The sequence below is a fragment of the Hypanus sabinus genome, chromosome 16 (genome assembly GCF_030144855.1).
Source record: "Hypanus sabinus isolate sHypSab1 chromosome 16, sHypSab1.hap1, whole genome shotgun sequence".
Lineage (NCBI taxonomy): Eukaryota > Metazoa > Chordata > Chondrichthyes > Myliobatiformes > Dasyatidae > Hypanus > Hypanus sabinus.
In genome coordinates this window covers 75,988,461-76,009,253 of record NC_082721.1, presented here as the reverse complement: position 1 = coordinate 76,009,253, position 20,793 = coordinate 75,988,461, and the positions used below count along the sequence as shown (strand labels likewise).

Genomic DNA, 20,793 nt, shown 5'->3' with positions numbered 1-20,793 from the left:
GGATCAGAGTGAAGAGGATTAGCAAATTTAAACTTTAGATCCTGGGTGGATCTCTCCTAGATGCAGTACAAAGGGCAATTGTGAAGAAAGCATGGCTATGCCTCTACTTCCCTAGGAGTTTGTGGAAATTTAGCATGACATCTAAAACTTTGACAAACCTTTACAGTGGAGTGTAATGGAGAGTATATTGACTCGTTACATCATGGCCTAGTCTGGGAACGCCAATCCCCTTGAATGGAAAATTCTACAAGTAGTGGATTTGGCCCAGCACATCATGGGTAAAGCCCTTCCAACCCACTCACTCAATGTCATCTAGGTGAATCATTGTCATAGGAAAGCCCCATCTCTCATCAGAGATCCCCAGCACCATGCTCTCTTCTCATTGCTGCCATCAGGTAGAAGCTCTAAGTGCCTCAGGACTCGCATCATGAGGTTCAAGAAGTTACTACCCCTCAAACATCAGGTTTTTGAATAAAAGGGGATAGCTACACTCAACTTCACTTGTCCCATTATTAATATGTTTCCTCAACCAAAGATATCATTTTCAAGAACTGTTTATCTTGTTATCTCACATTCACGTTATTTATTGCTATTTATTTATATTTCCACTTACACAGTTTGTTGTCTTCTGCACTCTGGTTGATCTTTCAGTGGTCTTGTTATAGTTATTATTCTATAGATTTGCTGATTATGCCCACAAGAAAATGCATATGGTGACTAAAATGTACTTTGATAACAATTTTCTTTGATCTTTGAAATTACATTTAGGCCTTCATTGCAAGTGAGTAGAGTTTAAAAACAGGGGAATTTTGTCTTGCAACTGGTTGGTGAGGCTTCAACTGGAAAAGAATTTTGGTCCCCTTACCTCAAATACAACAACATTTGAGGCACTAAAGAGAAGATCGAATTCTGGGATCAGAGAGTTGTCCGCACCAAGAGAGATCATATAATTTAGGTCTGTATTCTGTGGAGTTTAGAAGAATGACTGGAGACCTTATTCAATCATAGCAGATCCTAGGGAGGTTTGGGATGCTTTCACCACTGGGATTCATAAACAAGGGGACATATACACAAGGGTGTAGATGTTCCTTCTTGCAGAGGATGGAGAACCTCTGGAGTTCTCTGACCTACTGGGTGGAGGAATCTGAATTATTACAAATGCTTAAAGTTGAGGTAAATAAATATTTGATAGAGTGAGGAATAGGAGTATATGGAGAAATGGCACAGAGATGCACAGTTGAGGCCAGTGTAGATCAGCCATGATGGATTAGGTTTGAGAGGCTGCATGCACATCTCCTGCTCCTATTTACTTGCATCCTGATGAACCCCTTAGGTTTCTAACCTTTCACATTGCAGCATTGTGCAGTATTGATAGAAGTCCCCATGGCTGCAGGTATCTTCATGGGCTCTTGATCCAGCTGAAACCTTTGATTGCTCCATCCACCACCATCTAGGTAAACGGACTGCACTCTCCCAACCCTACTTGCATCCATCCACAAATCAGCAAGGAAGTACTTCAGTGGCTTCTCTGCCTGAACTCTCACTGGACCTCCCATTGAACCCCATTTATTTGCTTTATACATTATCAAGAAAATCTCACACCCCAAAAAGCAAAGAAAATGCAACCAAGACAGTGAACACTGCTGACACTCAGCAGACCTGTGGACAGGGAAACAGAGTTCAATTGCTTCTCATTGGAACCTGCCAACTCTAGCTACAGTCAGTTTGATTGAGAATCACTCTCTCAGTTTGACATGCACCTTACAATTCCCGGCCTCTCTTCCATCACACAGTTCTCTCTGGTTGGTAACACTGAGTCTTCCACACTCAGCTAAGTCAACAACGAAACAGTGGGAGACCATTCTTTGTCTAAACTCCATTTCTAGTGCATCGACAATTTGTTCCCTGGCAAATGACGATGAAGCTGAACCAGACAATTCAGAACTGTGTTTGGAACTCTTAACGTGGCCTCCTCTGCATCGGCAAGTAGACTAAGTGGCTGCTTCACAGAGTGTGAGCTCTGTCTGCATGGCCATCCCGTACTCCCAGTTGCTGCAGTGTCAACTCTTTTCCCATCCCCCCACTGACCGGTCAGTCCTCAGCCTTCTCCACTGTAGGCATTCAGTCGAATGCAAGAGAACAGCAGCACCCTATGTTCTCCCTGGGTAGTCTATACAATGAATATTGACTTTTCCAACTAGTTATCCTCACAGTCCCTGTGTTTCTTTCCCTCTCTCTCTCCTCCCATCACCAAGTTTCATTCCCATCCCCTGAATAGTTTCAACTGCCTATGATCCATCCTTACCTGGTTCCACTAATCACCTTTCTTACTTATTGGATTCCAGCACCTACAGTCTCCTGTATCTCTACTAATCATCCTCCAGCTTCTGTCTTTACCACACCCTTTTCTTACCCCCGATCTGGGTCCACCTGCCCCCTTTTATTTCTTTCCTTGTCAATCTCTACATATTACTTGCTAGCTCTTGACTCTTGATTCCACATGACACCCACTTCTCCCCCTCCCTAGTCTTTCTGCCCATCTCCCTCCGCATGTGTTACCTGCTGTACCAACCTCTTACCTCACTCCACCCTCTACACTTTCAGTCCTGATGCAGGCTCTTAACCCGAACCATCAACTATCCCTCTGCTTCCATAACTGCAGCTCAATCCACTGAGCATCTTTGATGATTTGTTTCTCATTTCATATCTAGTACTATTTCTCTCCTTTTCCTTCTCCGAGGATTGTCACCTTGTCATGATGTAGAGGTTTGTGAATTTCTGAGATCCAGAGAGCAATGCTGTCTAGAGTTCAGCCATCTGGTACTTAGACATTGGTAGGGTTATCTCTGGTGGTGATAAGGACAAAGGGGGAAGTTTCTCAACAAAGAGGAATCATTGAGCTCAATGATGGAGCTCACAGGGGGTGATGACACATCACAGTGGCAGTGAAGGTGGAGGAAGGCTGCAGCAGTGAAGGGTCCCCAGTCATCTTGCATTCCATGCTACTGAACCCTGATACCGATCTGCCAAGGACCATGCAGTGGTTGCCTGTGCATCAGTCTCCCTAAGTTAAAGTCACACATAGGCATCCTCCATTAAGGGAATCTACCATAACAAACCGGATTAAGGTGTGTGGCAACCCCAGATCAGTGTCTACAGGCAACTGAGGACCCAAAAAAGAAAAGTAAGTAAGTACATAAATAAGCAAATTTATAATCTAAGTACATATACCTTATACAAATCTTAGATTATTCATTTTCTTGTGGGCATTCACAGTAAATTAAAAAAACACAATAGAATCAATGAAAAACTACACAACGATGGACAAATGACCAATGTGTAAAAGACAAAGAATTATGCAAATACAAAAATAAAAAACTAATTAATATTAATAGATAAATAAGTAATAGATAATATTGAGAGAGTGAGTTATAGAGCCCTTGAAAGTGAGTCCATAGGTTGTGGAATCAGTTCATTGTTGGGCTGAGTGAGGTTATCCACTCTGATTCAGGAGCCAGATAGTTGAGTGATTGTTTCTGAACCTGGTGAACCAGTTTCAACCTCCCAGGAGAACATTGTACTCAACTCGAGTGCTCACACATACTACTACTAACCTAGAGATGAGCTTCTTGTCACTGAGGCTGTCTGCTTCGGCAACTTCAGCTGTCTGACTGCACATCTCAGCTCATCCGTTTGTGGAACTCTCATCAGCACTGTCCCAAGCTTGAAAGCTTTCCTGTCTGGACTTCCAAACTGCACCTTCCAAAATCCTGCTGTCCTTATCCTAACCGAAGGAAATTCCCTTTCACCCATCATCCCTACATTAGCATTCATTGCCTAGATTACAATTTAGAATTTATTGTCATGTGTGCATGTTCAGTGAGGTACAGATACAATGAAAAGCTTGCCTACAGCAGTATTACAGGTACATAGGTTCAGACAACACATAGAATATAAATTATACATAAAAATATACCATACCAAGGAAAACATGTGCAAAAGCAAAACCTTAGAGGGAAAAAACAAAGACACATTCAGAGACAAGTCCATGGTAGTGCAAGAGTTGGACCATTGTGCTTCATTGCAGAAGTAGGATTGAAGAACATGATGGTTGTAGAAAAGTAACTGCTCCCAAACTTGGTGGTTTGGGACTTCAGGCTTCTGTATCTCTTGCTGGATGGTAGTAGTTAGAAGAGAGCATGACATGGATGGTGAGGATCCTTTGGATAGATGTCACTTTCTTGAGCCAGTGCCTCCAGTAGATGCTGGCAGTGGTAGAAGAGCTATGCCTGTGATGGACTGGGCTGTGTCAACTGCTCACTGCAGCCTGTTGTATTCCTGTGCATTTAAATTGCCATACCACACCATGGTGCAACTAGTCATGATACTTTCAACAGTTCACCTGTAGAGGTTAAGAGTATTTCATTAAGCCAAACTTCCTTAAGCTTTTAAGAAAGTAGAGGCACTGGTGTACCTTCGTGCAGCTATGTGCTGGGTCCAGGTAAGGTCATCTGAGATGCTGATGTCCAGGAATTTGAAGCTGATGACTCTCTCAGCTACAACCCACCACTAAGAACTGGCATGCCATCCCCTAAACTTCCCCTTTCTGAAGTCATCAATCACCTCATTGGCTTTGTTGACATTGAACATGAGGTTGTTATTGTGGCACCACTCAACCAGATGTTCTATTTCAATCCTGTGCACTGACTCATCACCACCCATGGTTTGGCTGAAATTTGTCATTGGTGAATGTTTTTGGAGCTGAGCACAGTCACACAGATGTTGGTGTAAAGGGAGTAAGGAGAGGCAGTTTAAATGGTTTGTCACGGACTAGATGGGCCAAAGGGCCTGTTCCTGTGCCATAGTTTTCTATGACCCTGTATCAGTCAGCTACACATGCATCCATGAGATACACCTGTGTTGATGAATATTGAGGAGACTGAAATCACAGGGTCTTCAGGAGCTGTGAGGGTTATGCAGGAGTGTCATTATTCTCCCTTTCCAAGTGTTCATAAAAGGGATTGAGCACAAGTGATGCGTCATTGCCACTTACTTTCAGTTTGTCAGGTGTCATTGGTTCCCAGTGGAAAACCACAACTTTACTATCATCATTCCCATTTTCAGTTCACTTCAGGGCTTCATCCTATCTCCTCCTCCTGCTTTATAAACCTTTAATATATCTGCTTATCTCTATTTCTGACACTCCAGCAACACTGTGGTCTGAATCTGGCAATTAATTCCTGAAGCGCTTCTGCCTTCTTTAATCTTTTAAGATTTTTCCAAAACCCACATCTATAATGGCATTCTAAAATGACTTGTGTAGCTTGAGATCCTTAAACCAAGCACAACAGTAAGTGCATGGGGACACTACCATCAGCAGTACACCAATCCCCTCCCCTCAGTTCCACTTGGGCCTACCTTAGGAATATATCACCAGTTTTGCTGATCGCTGGTTCCAAACTTTGGAATTCTTGACCCTACAGCACTGATAATTTCTTCACCAGGACAGCAGTGCTTTCATGTGGCTCTTTTTTCCAGGATAAAATACTAGTCCCAGGGATACAGGTCTACAGGATCTACACTCACTTCCTTGTGCTACAACTTCACAGGATCTAAACACAAGAGATTCTGTAGATGCTGGAAATCTTGAGCATCAAACTCAAAAAGCTGGAGAAACTCACAGATCAGGCAGCTTCAAGGAAGGGGACTAAACAGTCAACATTTCAGGCCAGGTCAAGCCTTTCCAGTCCCGATGAAGTGTCTGTCCCCGAAATGTCAACTCTTTATTCCCTTCATAGGTGTTGCTTGACTTGCTGAGTTTCTCTAGAATTTTGACGTCTTGCATAGGATCTATTTTCCTTTCCCCAGGGGAGAGGACTGGTTGTGGAATTCCCTGTGGGTAACAATTCTGCAGAATTTTGAATATCTGCTGAAGGCACATTTCCACAGTGTCTGCCTTCTCCTGAGGGCACAATTCAATATAGTATTCTCTCTTCTTCTGGAGGAATCACCCCAAAGGCTTTCTCTATTCAGGGGTCAGTAGTACATGTGTGAGCAGCTTTAATATCATAAGACCATAAGACATAGGAGCAGAAATAGACTATTTGGCCTATTGAGTATGCTCCACCATTCAATAGGGGATTTTTTCCCCTCTCAACCCCATTCTACTGCCTTCTCCCCATAACTGTTGATGCCCTTACTAATAAAGTGCCTATCAACTTCCACTTTAAATATACCTAATGATGGCCTGCACCACTGTCTTTGGCAATTAATTTGACAAGATTCATTATAGTCTAGCTAAAGAAATTCCTCTTCATCGATATTCTAAAGGAATGTCCTTGTATGTTGTGATTGTGCCCGCTGGTCTTAAGATGCTTCACTATTGGAAACACCCTCTGCACCTCCACTCTGTCTCAGCCTTTCAATATTTAATAGATGTCCATGAAATCCCTTCTCATTCTTCTAAACTCCACTGAGTCCAGAGCCATCAACTGTTCCTCACATGTTAATCCTCATAAACAACTTCTGGATCCTCTCCAATGCCAGCACATCCTTTCCTCATGTCTATATCTACCAGTAAACCCTTTTGTTGTAGTCATAGAGCTGTACAGCATGAAAACAGCATTTTAACCCAACTCATGCATGCCAAACAAGGTGGCTTACCTGACATGGCATATATGCATCAAAAACTTTTCTGTCCTGGAAGAATATTTCAGGATTATGAATTTCTACCAGTTCAAAACCTTAATGCTGAGACACTGCCATGAAATACAGCTCAGGGGATCAGACCTGGGCACTCACTACTCAGGTCATCATTATATCAGCAATGAATTGGGTCACCTTAACTAAAAATAGGTCAATGTGCCTTGTACAGGATACAACAAAGAACAATTCTTATGAGGAGCATTTGTACTTGTAAGGAATGATTTCCTGAGCATTGAATAGGAGTTGACCTCACTGAAATACATAAAGCTCAAGAGGACTTAATGATGTAGATGCTGTTAGACTGTTTCTTATGGATGGAATGTCGAGAAGCAGGGATTGTTGATTCCAAAACAAATTAGCCAATGGGACCTTATATGAGGAAAATCTTATTTCCTCAGTGTGATGTGGACCTTTATAATTCTCTGTATGGGAAGGGTAAGAACATAGAATTGTACAACACAGCAGCTGGCCCTTTTTCCCACAATGTTATTCTGATCTAATTACATTTGTGATCAAAAGTCCAACTAATTGCTTCTGCCTATCCAATGTCCATATCATTGCATTTCCAGCACATTCATGTGCCCGAGAGCCTCTTGAATTCCTCTTTTGTATTTGCATCCACTACTACCCTAGGAAGAGCATTCCAGACACTCACCACTATGTAAAGACTTGGCCTGCACATCTCCTTTAAACCTAGCTCCTCCCTATATTAAGTGCACTCCTTCTGGTATTAGATATTTCAACCCTGGGAAAAAGATACTGGCTGTCTCCGCTATCTGTGCCAGCTGGTGGTGTAGTGGCATCTGCACCAGACTTGGAGTCGAGTGGTCTTGGGTTCAAATCCGGCTGGCTCCTTGCACGCTTTCCACCTGTGCTGGGGTTGAGCATCAAGCTAGCAACTCAGCCTCATACAAAACAGAAATGCTAAAGAAACAGCAAGGTTGCCACCCAATACACCACAAGGTGTGGAAAGGAACAGCAACAAGTCTATCTTATAAATCTTTATCAGGGCTCTCCTAAGCCTACACCAAGTCCCTCCAACCTCTCTTCATGGTATATTCTCTCTAATCCAGGCACCACCAATGGAGCTGTTCTGCACCCTCTCCAAAGCTTGAAGAGCTTTCTCATAATAGGGCAACCAGATCTCCACATGCAGCCTAGCTAAAGTTTTATAAAGCTACAACATAACTTCCCAACTCTGGAACTCAGTTCCTTGACTAATAATGATGTTGACATTTTTGGGCATTGAGATGAGTTTCCATCTCATTTAATGAGTGAATAGAGGGAGACATGGTCTTCTGCTTATTTGACTGCATATACAGAATGTGATTAGTGAAGCTGTGAGTAATTTACTGAACTGTGGAGGAGGAGGAGGACCAATAAATGATCAGCAACAGTTGCAATCTGTGAATTACAACTAGGTGAGACAGGCCAAATCAAGCTCAAGGAGACCAGCTTCATTTCGTCAACTTGCACAAATGCTTCTTAAACTAACCGCATTGACAGACCTCATGTTGCATGAGAACGTCCATAAGAAAATAGACTCACAGTAATCTGATTTAATATCTCTGTATCACACTCACATCTTTATCAGGAAATCCTTCATTTTACACAGTACACAAAAAAGCATGTGCTACTTGTGAAAATACAATTACGGTTCAGTGTGCATCTGTAGTTCTTATTTACACAACTAGCAGCTACAAAATGGTTATGATTCAAGCAGCCATCAGCTTTACAAAACGCACTGTAGTTTGAATGTGACAATACAGACACTTAAAAAAACATTGAATTTTTGCAACAAAAATTCATTTATAAATGGTATGCTACACAGTTTTGGCAATACATCATAGCAGAATATGTACAGTTCGGTAACAGCTCTGGAATTCTACCTAAACTTCTAGACTTCTGCTCACTAGTCTTGTGAGTACTCACTTCAACACATCGCGTGACAAACAACCTTCATTGCTAATACCACATGTCATGGAGTGCGTGAGGAAAACCACGTTCATACAAGTAAGTGAGCTAGGACTCTGTGAGGTGGGCGAGACACCAAATATGAGACACAATGAAAAGCACCGAGTGAGCCCAGAGCCGATACGCACTTAAATCCACCTGGAACGCCAGGGAAAGGGCCCTGCATGCGATCCCAGTGACTTTTATTATTGCACATACACATTAGTGGCAGCTGCCATTAGAACTCTACACAATTTCAATCTCTAAATATTGAAATTTCTTTTAGAAGGATGCATATAAGAGATTTCTCTCACGCCAGTTTCTTTAGTCTAAATTTGACCTCGGTGATTTTGAGTATATTTCTCCAGACGGCAATCGCCTTCACACACAATTACCCTCCTTCATTCTTCACAGAATCTGAACTTTCAGTAAATCTCCATACAGTGGAGTTGCAGTCCCTGGAATATTTACTGATTAATCAGCTTGCCATGGTCTGAGACCTTGCTAAGCAGCTATTCTCTCCTTTGGGCTGGGCTAGGATGTGGAGCCAATAGTGTTGTGATTTCAAGATTTTAAACCCTACATGTGACAAGTGAGATGAAGAGTCACAGTCATATTTAGTCACATGTTTAATTCCGTTCAAGCCCAGCTTAAAGTCAACCAGTGCTGCTGCAATCGGAGTCAGCAGTGTACGGTGTGATTGCAGTGTGGAGTTGAGAATGAGACCTAAGAGACCAAATTAAAATACATTCACTATATAAACTGTTAACAAGTCATCCATATACGACGAGCCTACATTACATGAAACTCGCCCATCCAACTCAATGTAGATGTTATAAAATGGCCAGTTATAGGCCTAGTCAATACTGGAGTGGCCTTCTGTCAGCTATAACACACAGTGTTAGTTTGCACCTGGGATAAATATACCTGCGGCAAAAAACAAACCGGTTGTCTCTGTATAAACGGCATTTACTCCCTCTTGGGGTGTGATTAATGGCACAAAACCCCAATCTCAAGAACATGTATTATTATGATGTATTCAGTTCTTTGCCTCCTGGGAGCAGGTACTCTAATTGGCAACGATAGTCTCAAATCAGCTCATAGAACTATAAAAGAAAATTTTGGAAATCAGTACAGCCACCAGCTTCATTTGACCTCAGCAGTTTAAGTGCTGCTATGCTGAAAGATCAATTCTGGATTACTCAATTATCTTGCTAATTTAAAACTTTGCTTCATATGAAGAGAGGTAAATTCAATTAAAGACATTCCCATTGGTAAATGTGTTATTTGGTTAATGGAAATTTAAGAATCTCATGGAGAGGGGCCTTGAGAGCAAAACCAAATCAGTCTGGAGCATTGCTCCCACCTTCCTTGAAGAGACAGTGTCTTCTTCAATAGACATAAAGCTCTCTGTTCATTGCACTTACAGAATGCTTGCAAAAACATGAAAAGTTCAACAAAAACTAGATCTTCTATTGTTTGGACCTAACCTTCCAAGCAGTGGTCATGATAAAGGCAATTTTAACTAATGTGCCTGGACTTCCTATGTTAACCACATTCATATCAATGCAATATGACACAAAATCCATGGGAATCCACTTGCAGTATCTGGACAGTGGCATATCACTAGACCTGCTGATATCAGGTCAATGAAGCTGTGGTACTGTAGAAGGAACAGAAGATGTAGCAGTGTGAACATCAGCTCTCTGAGGAAGAACTTCACTTTGCATTATAGTTTATTGACTGTACAACTATCAAAGGGCTTGCAAATTCAATAACATTACCTAGAAAAGGTAATTTTTATTACTGTGCATATATATTGGTGGTCCAAACCCTCAATCAGATAATTGGAAGTCATTTCATCATTTAGCAATGGGTATTTACAGTTAGGTAATTCTCAACATCTTCTTTAGGGTACAGAGTATTAAGAGGCATATGCATTCGCCTGTAAATGAAGGTTCAGACACTTACAAAATTCTTCCTCCCCTTCTATGCTCCTTAAGCAATGCCAATTCCAGTTTCTGGACTGTTTTAATCCAGTGTTGAGCACAGAAGCTGAGGATTGAAAAATTCACTGTACCGCAAGAGGGTCAGTCTATAAATAATTGACAGGTCACTAATGAACAACACAGTAGTTGATCTCCTCTTTCCTCAGCAGTGTTGCTGAATCCACAAAAATGCCATTTCTAATAGAGGTGCTAAAGAAAAATGATGTGAGATTGATTTTGCATAACCTAGCAGGAGGACCACTGTACAATTAGTGTCAAATAATTTACAGAAGCAGCAGAATGCTTTCTTTGTCTTTATAGGAGATAATTTAATTTAGTGAAACAAATGGCACATGGAAGTGGGGGAAGCAATAACATCCATGGTGTGTGATGTGCCGCTCCTCTCATAGAATCAGAACTTGCTACTACTTACACCAAGTGCACTTTTATTTTTACTCCACCGCTTTCTATGACTAACAGGGTTAAAGGGTACCCAGTTAGGAAATACTGAAATTCAGCTCTTTATGTTTGGGACAATATATTCGGAAACATTGTAAACTTAAGCTCTACTGCAGACAATAGGATTATGTGGCAAGCAACTCAAACATTCAAAAACAAGGCAACAGAATAGCACACAGATTAATGTTTAAAATATTACAGAAAAATATGAACATTTTCATAACTTCAGACACTAAACCAAATGAATAGTTTCTGGTTTAATTAAATTGACATCCAAGCAGTGAGAGATGAGAAAATTCAAGAGTGTTGCTTAGTTAAAATAACTTTTTTTAAAACTGCATTGTGTTGACCTTAATTCCAACTGGTTAACAGAAAGTCAACTCAACATCTTGTGATAGAAAGTAATTGCATCACCAAGGCATATTTTCAATCATGGTGCTAGCTAAGTTCTGCAACAACCAGATATGTTGTGGATCAGATTCTAAAGCAATCAGGGGATTAGTCAGACTCTTGCCATTGCCATTAGGTCCAAGTCAATCTAGTACCCTGTTAGAGCATTAAGTGCTCTAGATCAAATGGGGTGCCATTAAATGTCTGCCTGGTGCATTTTATTGTCTGACTACCACCGTATAAGGAATGGTCAGTTACTGCTGCAGGGATTCCGGAGAAGTGCATCGTGCACAGCAAGGCTGTGAGAGATGAGAACAGAGCTTCCATAAATACCAGGCTGGTATCTTTAACCTTTAAGTGCCAACATTAGTTTTGTTTTGTGCTGCACATGGGACACATACATGGAAGACTGGTGGTCACTCCACAAAAACCGAGCACCACAGTGGAGCTACATTTCATCTATCAGGCATCTGGATTTCAGAAAACATATACCGAGAAACTCAACAACTCTTTTAGAATTACCCGATTCAAGACCTACTTCCTTCTCTGGGAAGAAATGGCAGATTCTACGGCTTGATTAGAGAGCAAGACAGCTGATTTAAAAAAAAACACCTCCCTTACAAATACCATATGCTGTTGGGAAGTGAGTAGAATTTAATGTTAGACCCAAATCAGAGAAGGAGGGTGCAGCTCAGGAAGGCCTCACACACAGTAAGTTTCACCTAGTGGAATGAAGGGCAGCTTAGATTATTGGTTCCCTATTAGACTGTTGTCGAGATGGATGGTGCCTTATTCGGACTGTCGGTGCACATTACATGATTTGCCATGTCTGCTTCAAGCTCCAGTGCAGAATTCCTGTCTTCCTGATCACTGTCGGTGCTTCCATCACTGTCCTTTCCTGAGATCTCCAGCCCTCTGAGGAAGTGGCTGTTTCCACGGGGAATTGGGTACAGTTCTCCCTGCAGACCACTCACTCCCATGGGGCTTGGTAAGAGATCCTCGTCGGAGGAATGAATGAATTCATCATCCTCCACCATGTGGTTCACAATGTGAATGCCATCAAAACTCATCGGGGGTTGAAAGTGCCCTTGACCTTTGAAGAGCTGGATCTGCATTTGGAAAAATACAAGGACAATAAAATCAGCAAGTGCACCAATGTATTCCAGTAACATAGAATAAACTAAAGGTTATTATAAGTCTGCCCCAATTCATCACAGGAAATGTCTTCTTCTATTGGACGAATCCACATCTTTGATATCTCACAGAAATTACCTCTGGTTTTGGTATGTTTCAACACTGAGTCTTAGTTCATCCACACTTCACATCAACACCGAAGCATATTACAGAAGGAATCATTTCAAGATTTCTGAGCTCCATAGGAGTTTTAAATTTTTCTTATAAGGTTAGATATTATGACTGAAAGCATTTTCAAAATGCTTTTATTCTTTGTGGATAACTATGTACAGTTTATTCATCTGTATTCAGCTCTGTCTTTGTAAAATGTTGTAGATCTCCCCTATTATGAACAGAGAGAAGTTACAGACTGACATATTCATGCACACACAAGCTTTATTGCTTTAATTAATTTTTTAACTTTATGATTTTTTTTGTCTACTGTAGTCTAGTGACTGATCTATGGGGATCTGATATAATGATGAAATTGATTAGGTGGAATTGTGGAAAAATATTACCATGAGGGATACCTATCAGCATATGTTTGTGCATCTGCCAAAGAGGAGTTATCCAATCTAATCCTCCAAGCCCTGAGTTGTAGCTTTGGTCATTACAGAATTTTGCACACACCTCAGTAATCTTAAAAGCAGTGACAGTTGCTGCTTTGACTAATCTTTTAGGCGATCTTTCAGACTTGGTAAAAATAATCATCTTCTAACTTCTACAGGTAAACCCATGGTCCCCCTTAAAGGGAATAGATCTTTCTTAACCTTGTTTAGCCCCCATCCTTATAACTATACCCTTCAGTTCAGGTAAATCTTCCTCAACTCTCTGTATCAGAACAAAATCTTAAATGATCCAATTTTTTCTCAAGGCTGTAACACCCAGAAATTCCCATATACTTTCTTGTATAATATCATTCCCGTAATGTGACAAGCAGGACTACACACAGGACTCTGTTTATGGCTGACCCAGCATGATATATTGCTCCATTGTAATCTCCATGCTCTTATAGCATAGGAGTAAAAGTGTTGCTTGCTGATCTTCACTAAGTGTCCTCCCTCATTGATGAATTGTCTGAAAGATCAGCAATGAAGACAAAGTGGAGAATACATCTGGAAGGGCAACTTGAATGCTCTTCTCCAAGTGTGGCTCAGCATCATCAATTTCCATTGAACAGTTGAATCTCCAAGGTCACGGTTCCCAGCCTAAACCAAATGATGAACTAATCTGAGGGAAGAAGCAATTTGCCCATTTCTTCACTAATCTACCAACTGGAGAAACATTCTTCCAAGACAATTTGTTGCCACAGGGTAGCAAAGTGGTGCAACTAGTAGATCTACTATCTCATAGTTCCAGATTTTAGCAGATTTCACCACTGAGTCTTATTTTGTCCACACAAATGAACTTAATAGAAAGAATCACAAGAAGATTTCTCTCGAGTTCCATCCTGAGCTGAATGGAGTTTGTACACTCTGCCCAAGACCATATAGGTTTACGTTGTTTTTCTCTCACATCCTAGAGATGAGCAGGTTGGTAGGTTAATGGCCCACAATAATTTGTACTTAGTGTTGTGTGGGTGGTACAATTATGAAAATCTGGGGAGAATAGATTACAAGAAGTATTAGTGGGAAAATGGGATTGCTGAAGAAAATGATGAAAAAGCAATAGCATAAGTAAATAATGAATGGTGTGAAACTTGCCAAAGGAGAGAAACTAACCATAGATAAGCAAGTAAGTTGTCTGGATGGTCCTCCCTAAAATCAGGGAAATTGTTACGAATCTGACAAAAGTAATCTGCTTGTTTAAGAAGGGGATGAGGATATGCCAGGCAATCACATGAATCTTGGTTGTGGGAGGCACTTAGTAACAATAAATAGTAAAATTCAGTATGACCTTGAACACCTGACGATCAAATGCCATCCATTCTATTTGCCTAGGGAGCTCTCATCTGTGATTCTCACCAGAGTTTACATACAACCAGTGCCTGACTATAATCAAGCACTTGAGATACTGCACGATGCTGTCTTCGCACAAGAAACAGTTCATCCCAATGGATTTCAAATCATAGTTGAGGACTTCAACTAGATTAGTTTGAAGAAATCCCTGCCCAATTACCATCATCGTATAACCTAAGGTACCAGACCACTGTTATACTAAGATAAGGAATGTCCACCAATCCACGTCCAGACTGCATTTCAGAAAATCTGATCACTTGGCTGTCCTTCTCCTACCTGCATACAGGCAGAGGTTAAAGAGGAAGGCTCCACAGATTAGGACAACAAACAGGTGATCACAGGAGTCAGAGGAGTACCTACGGGATTGTTTTGAATTGGTGGACTCGGCTGTGTTCAAGGACTCATCTGTGGATCTGAATGAATACACCATTTATCAAAATTGTAGACAAGTATTTCCTCACAAAATTATCCAGCATCTTCTCCAACCAGAAGCCATGGACGAACCATGAGATTCACAACCTGCTAAGGGCCAGGTTAGAGGCATTCAAGGCTGGTGACTAAAAAAGTTACAAGAGGTCAGGTACAATCACCGGAAAGCCATCTCATACGTGAAGTGGCAACTCAAGGATGCTTTCAGCTGTGGCAAGCTTGAATGCTGTCTTGTCTTATAAAGTAAAATCAAGTGATGTAGGTGACAAAAGGGTTTTGCTTCTTGACGAGACCAATGCATTCTCTGCTTGCTTTGGCTATCAAAACCTGGAGGAACTATCACAAACTCCCACAGCTCTCGATGACCTTGTGATGTTAGTCTCTGAGACAGACATGCGAGCAGCCTTCAGGAGGGAGAACCCATGAAAAGTGTCCAACCCAGAGAGGGTACCTGGCCAAAGTACTAAAGACCTGTGCTGATCAACTGACTGGACAGCTCACTAAGATCTTTAACCTCTCACTTGGAAGTCTGAGGTACCCACCTGCTTCAAGCAGGCTTCACTTATACTAGTGCCTAAGGAGACCATGGTGACCTGCTTCAATGTCTATCACCCTGTAGCACTTACATCCACTGTGAAGAAGTGTTTTGAGAGGCTAGTAATGAGGCATATCAATTCCTGCCTGAGAAGCAACTTGGATCTGCTGTGATTTGCCTACTGGCACAACAGGCCTACAGCAGGTGCCATCTCATTAGCTCTCCACTCAACCCTGGAACACCTGAACAATAGGATGATTTTTCTCAATTACATTCAATATCATCTTCACCTCAAAACTAATCAATAAGCTTCAAGACCATGGCCTCAATACCTTCTTGTGCAATTGGATTCTCAGTCAGTTCAGATTGGCAACATCTCATCCACAATCTCCAACAGCACAGGTGCTCCACAAGGTTGTGTGCTTAGCCCCCTGCTCTACTCATGTTATGCTCAAGACCGTGAGGTTAGGTACAGCTCCAATGCCATATTCAAGTTTGCTGACGACACCATTGCCATAGGCCGAATCAACTGTGATAATGAATCAGGGAGATTGAAAATCTGACTGAGTGGTGCCACAACAACAACCTTGTACTCAATGTCAGCAAGACCAAGGAGCTGATTATTGACTTCAGGAGGAGGAAACCTGAGGTCCATGAGCCAGTCCTCATCGGAGGATCAGAGATGGAGAGGGTCAACAACCTTAAATTCCTTGGTACTATAATTTCAGAGGATCTGTTCTGGGCCCAACACGCAAGTGGAATTATGAAGGAAACACAATAGTACTTCTACTTCCTTATAAGTTGGTGAAGATTCAGCATGACATCTAAAACTCTGACAAACGTCTATAGATGTTCAGTGGAGAGTATACTGACTGGCTGTATCACAGCCTGGTACCAATCGCCTTGAATGGAAAGTCCTGCAAAAAGTAGCAGATGTGGCCTAGTCATTCAAAGGTAAAGCCCTCCCCACCACAGAGCATATCTATATGGAATGTGATTGCAGGAAAACAGAATCCATCATCAGGGACCCACCACCCCCCTCCACCACCCAGGTCATGCTCTCATCTTGCTGCTGCCATCAGGAAGAAGGTATAGGAGCCTCAGGACTCAGACCACCAGGTTTTAGGAAGTTATTATCCCTCAACAATCAGGCTCTTGAAATAAAGGGGATAACTTCTCTCAACTTTACTAGCCTATTCTGTTCCCACAACTTATGGAATTACTTTCAAGGACATCACCTCATGTTCCCAATATTTATTGCTTATTTATTTATCTATTAATTAATTAATTAATTAATTAATTCTTTATTTTTGTATTTGTACAGTTTGATGTTTTTTTACATATTGGTTGAACACCCAGTTGGTGTGGTCTTTCATTAATTGTATTGCGATTATTATTGTGTTCTGGATTTATTGAATTTGTCCACAAGACAATGAATCTCAGGATTGTATATGGTGACATGAATGTACTTAGATAATAAATTTATTTTGAACTTAAACAGTGCACAATTGGCTTGCTAAAGGCAGATTATATTTTACTAAATTGATTAACTATCTTGCTGGGTTAGGAAAGATAACATGATCGAATTACATACTTTCTACTTAGATTTAGATGTTTGATGTTCCATCCAAGAGCAGAATTGGGGTCATGGAATAGAAACCCCAGGAACAGGATGGGTAAGTGTTGCCTTAAAAACAAGCAGCCAGGCATGGAGGGGGTTGGGCAGGGAAGGGCTGCATTTCAGACTGGAGTTTGGAAGACAGGAGAGTTCCAATGTACATTATTGCCTTAGATCTGGATCTGGAACTTGCTTCAACATCAAAACATTGATGGCATTAAAGTTCCAGACAGTAACTATGTCCCAAAATGAGTTATTCAAACTAGCTCCCTTTGATGTTCAATGGCACTACTTTGAGACTAAAATCATTAATATTCTGGAGGATCACCACTGACCAGAAACTCCGTGCACCTTCCACCTACTGTTGCTGTGAGGACAAGACAAACAGTGGGTATTACAAGACAAGTGACTCACCCTCATTTCACTCCAACAATACTCTCTAAAATATTTGCAGCTTGAACACAAAACCAGGGAGAAATTGGGATGAAGAATGAAATGGTTAAAACTGATGGGCACTTGAAGTGGTCAGTTTCTTTCATCTGTCACTCTGGGTTGGTCTGGTGCTCACGTTGCAGGGAGGCATTGCAATCAACTACACTGTGCAAAGCAACAAATCATATCCTGGCAACCACCCTCACCTCGAATAATGAAAGCTGCTGGTTCCTGTCAGGGATCGAGAGCAAAACATTCAACTCTCTCGGTACACTATGGTTTAAGTTTCAAGGTATAGCTGTATGGTGTGCTTTCATGGTAGTAGCTATGTGATCCCACAAACTGCAGCTACTCCTGTGAGCTCTGAGTCTAAAAACCTCATGGTGCAGTTCCGCGCTATCTCATCACACCACAGACTCCCACACTTTACCACAACCACTCGAAATCAGACTTCCATGTGAGGAGAGCGCCCCTAAACATGCTCTCAGTCTGAATAATCTTCAGAGCTCACCAACATTGCGTGCAGAGGGGGAAAATAAGAGAAGTATTTGAGCAAGAATGAAAGCAAGACCCTGAATGAAAACAGCCAAGGTAATTTTACATGGACACAAGAAATAAATTTGGATAGATACCTTGGAGTTCTATTAAAAATTGCTTCTATTTCCTCAGTACAGAGTAATTGAAAAATATATTGTTTCATTCCATGTATAAACAAATTACAATTTCCAAGTCACTTTGCAACACTCAATTAATAAATTCAGTGTGCATTTAGTACTTCATATTTCATTTCAGCAGCTTACATTTTGAAAGTATTTCCATTAAGATTAAAACTGTCCAAATTCTCTCCCATTTCAGTCTTTCCTTATTCTATTAAAATTTTAAAGCCTGGGCTTAGTTTTATCTAACTCATTTCTCATTCAGCACATTTCTTTAGTGTTCTGAACTTCACCTTGTTCTGCTCTTAAGCAAGGTTTCCATATGAGTTAGTTGGAGCTAATTATTTTAATTTCATTTTTGACTGTCACTTAGAAGAAAATGTCCCTGGCTGCACGTAGTATTGTAGTCTGAATGATGAAGGTAACTTATTGTACTGTTAGGCAGGGAGTTCCAGGATTTTGAATCTGTGACTGCAAAATAATAGCAACACTTTTCCAAGTCAAGATAAGCAATTGAAGATGGTTCAGCTCTAAAACTGAGCATTCTCATTTTTAACACCGTCTTAAAATAAAAGCTCATTGGAGAATTTGAGAACAGTTTTGTTGAAGGTAGTCTTTGCTTCACCTCACACAATGCACCAATTTAACACAATTAGCATAAAGATATTACAAAGAGAGGGGAGAAAAAGATTACTTTAAGTCATTGCACTGGGAAATATATTTCTGTGCCTGGGATGAACTTCTGGATCAGTGGTGCATTAAGTCACAGTTGAGACCAATGATTCAAGGTATGGAGTATTTAGAAGAAAGAGAGCTGGTGCTGCATGAAGTTATAGAAATGGGAAGAAAAAGCTAGTGAACATAAACATGAGAATTATTTTAAATATGTAAATCTATGATGTAAGTCATTCAATGGGCAATGGGCAATGATAACATGTGGGGCATGGCTTGGGTTTAGGCTCAGGAAGCTGAGCTTTGGGTGAGCCCATTCAGGAGTTGGGACATATGCCAGGAACGTGTTGGAATAACGTAACAAAGGCACGGTGGGCTTCAGCTCAAAATTGGAGGTGAAGCAGATGAATGGAAAAAAAAATCGAGGAAATTGTCCTGATGAAGTGACTTGATATGAAACTTTGACTGTCCCATTGCCTCCACAAATCTGTCTGAACCGCTGAGTTCCTCCAGCAGTTTCTTTTCCCCAGTACTTAGATGGCTAGAAACTCAGTTCACAGTTGGACACAAGATAAAGTTCACAATCTCTGATTCTGTGTATATCATAGTTTGAAGGAACAGAATCAGTGGGAAGGGTCCTATTTGAACATCATCTCTCTCTCTCTCTCTCCTCCCCAAAGCATTTACAACCATTGAGTTCATCCACAATTCAAGTTGATGTGTCTTACATTTCCTTGGCATCAATCAGGTGTACATCTAACAACAACAAAATTTGAGTGACGCCCATTTCAACATGAGCTAACATAAAATGGGATTCAAAACTCCACATTATGACTATTATGGTACAATCTTGGTAGAATTAGCAGCACCCTGCCACAGTTAGTTGTCTACTTATTTAAGGTATACTCTGCTACTCTGTTAATGTTGAGAGATTTTACAACTATTCTGTGAGTATGTCCTTCATCTCTTAGCTGCTATGATATTTATTCAATGGGTGTGTTTGAATCTTCCAGCCAAGAAGGAAGGACTTGCTCTTTGGTGAAGAATTACTCCCAGGATTGTCAAAGACACTACACTCCAACCTTAACATCAATCAAGAATGAAAACTCAAGTCTGTAAGCACAATGCTGTTATAATGGAGATATGTATAATTCTGCAGCATGCCTTCACTTGAACTGTTTTTCGATAGACACAAAGGTTACAATAGCTTTCACCTTCCTCGCTATAAGATCCCCTACAACTTGCCACAAATCTAGAGTCAGCCTTGTACAGCACTGAAAAAAGCTCTTTCGCCCTTCTACACAAGTCATATTTGGTCACTTTAGATCCATATCCTTCTGTGCTTTGCCTATTTAACACTTAAATGCACTGTGCATATTTGTTTCCACCAACTCCTCTGTACAGATAACTATCACTGTGTCAAATAAAAACTTTCATCCAGATTCCTTTTGAAACACTTTTCTCTTATATCAAAATCTATGTCCTCTTGTATTTTTGTAGGTCATCCATCAGCCTCCATTTGCATTCTTTACTGTCTTACTATTTATTGTATAGGTACCACCACAATTTGACTTCCCTAAACCAAATACTTGACAATTGTCAGGATTCCATTTGCCAACACTCAGCCCATATCTTCATTTGCTTCACATCCAACTATAATCTTATTCAACCTTCCTTACCACCCACACCATGATCAAACTTTGTGCCATCGACAAACATCACATCTCCCCACATGACGCTCACTGCTCTAACCAAGCTCTCTCCTCCTGAAGAAATTATTCGATCAATGTTGAAGGGATGGCATCTCAAACACTGGGATTCACCA

At 41.0% G+C, this 20,793-nt stretch overlaps 1 protein-coding gene across 7 annotated transcripts in view; it reads right to left on the bottom strand.

Moving 5' to 3' along the window:
• Positions 1 to 8,255: 8,255 nt before the first annotated feature.
• LOC132406451 (EVI5-like protein) overlaps positions 8,256 to 20,793 on the bottom strand; it is a 255,316-nt gene continuing 242,778 nt past the window's right edge. For 5 of the 7 annotated variants that reach the window (XM_059992145.1, XM_059992147.1, XM_059992148.1 and 2 more), the window contains one exon: positions 8,256 to 12,604. In XM_059992145.1, the coding sequence (XP_059848128.1) occupies positions 12,257 to 12,604 (348 nt within the window). In that variant the 3' untranslated portion in view covers positions 8,256 to 12,256. The remainder of the gene's footprint in view (positions 12,605 to 20,793) is intronic. The other 2 variants (XM_059992151.1, XM_059992152.1) reach the window with 1 other exon arrangement.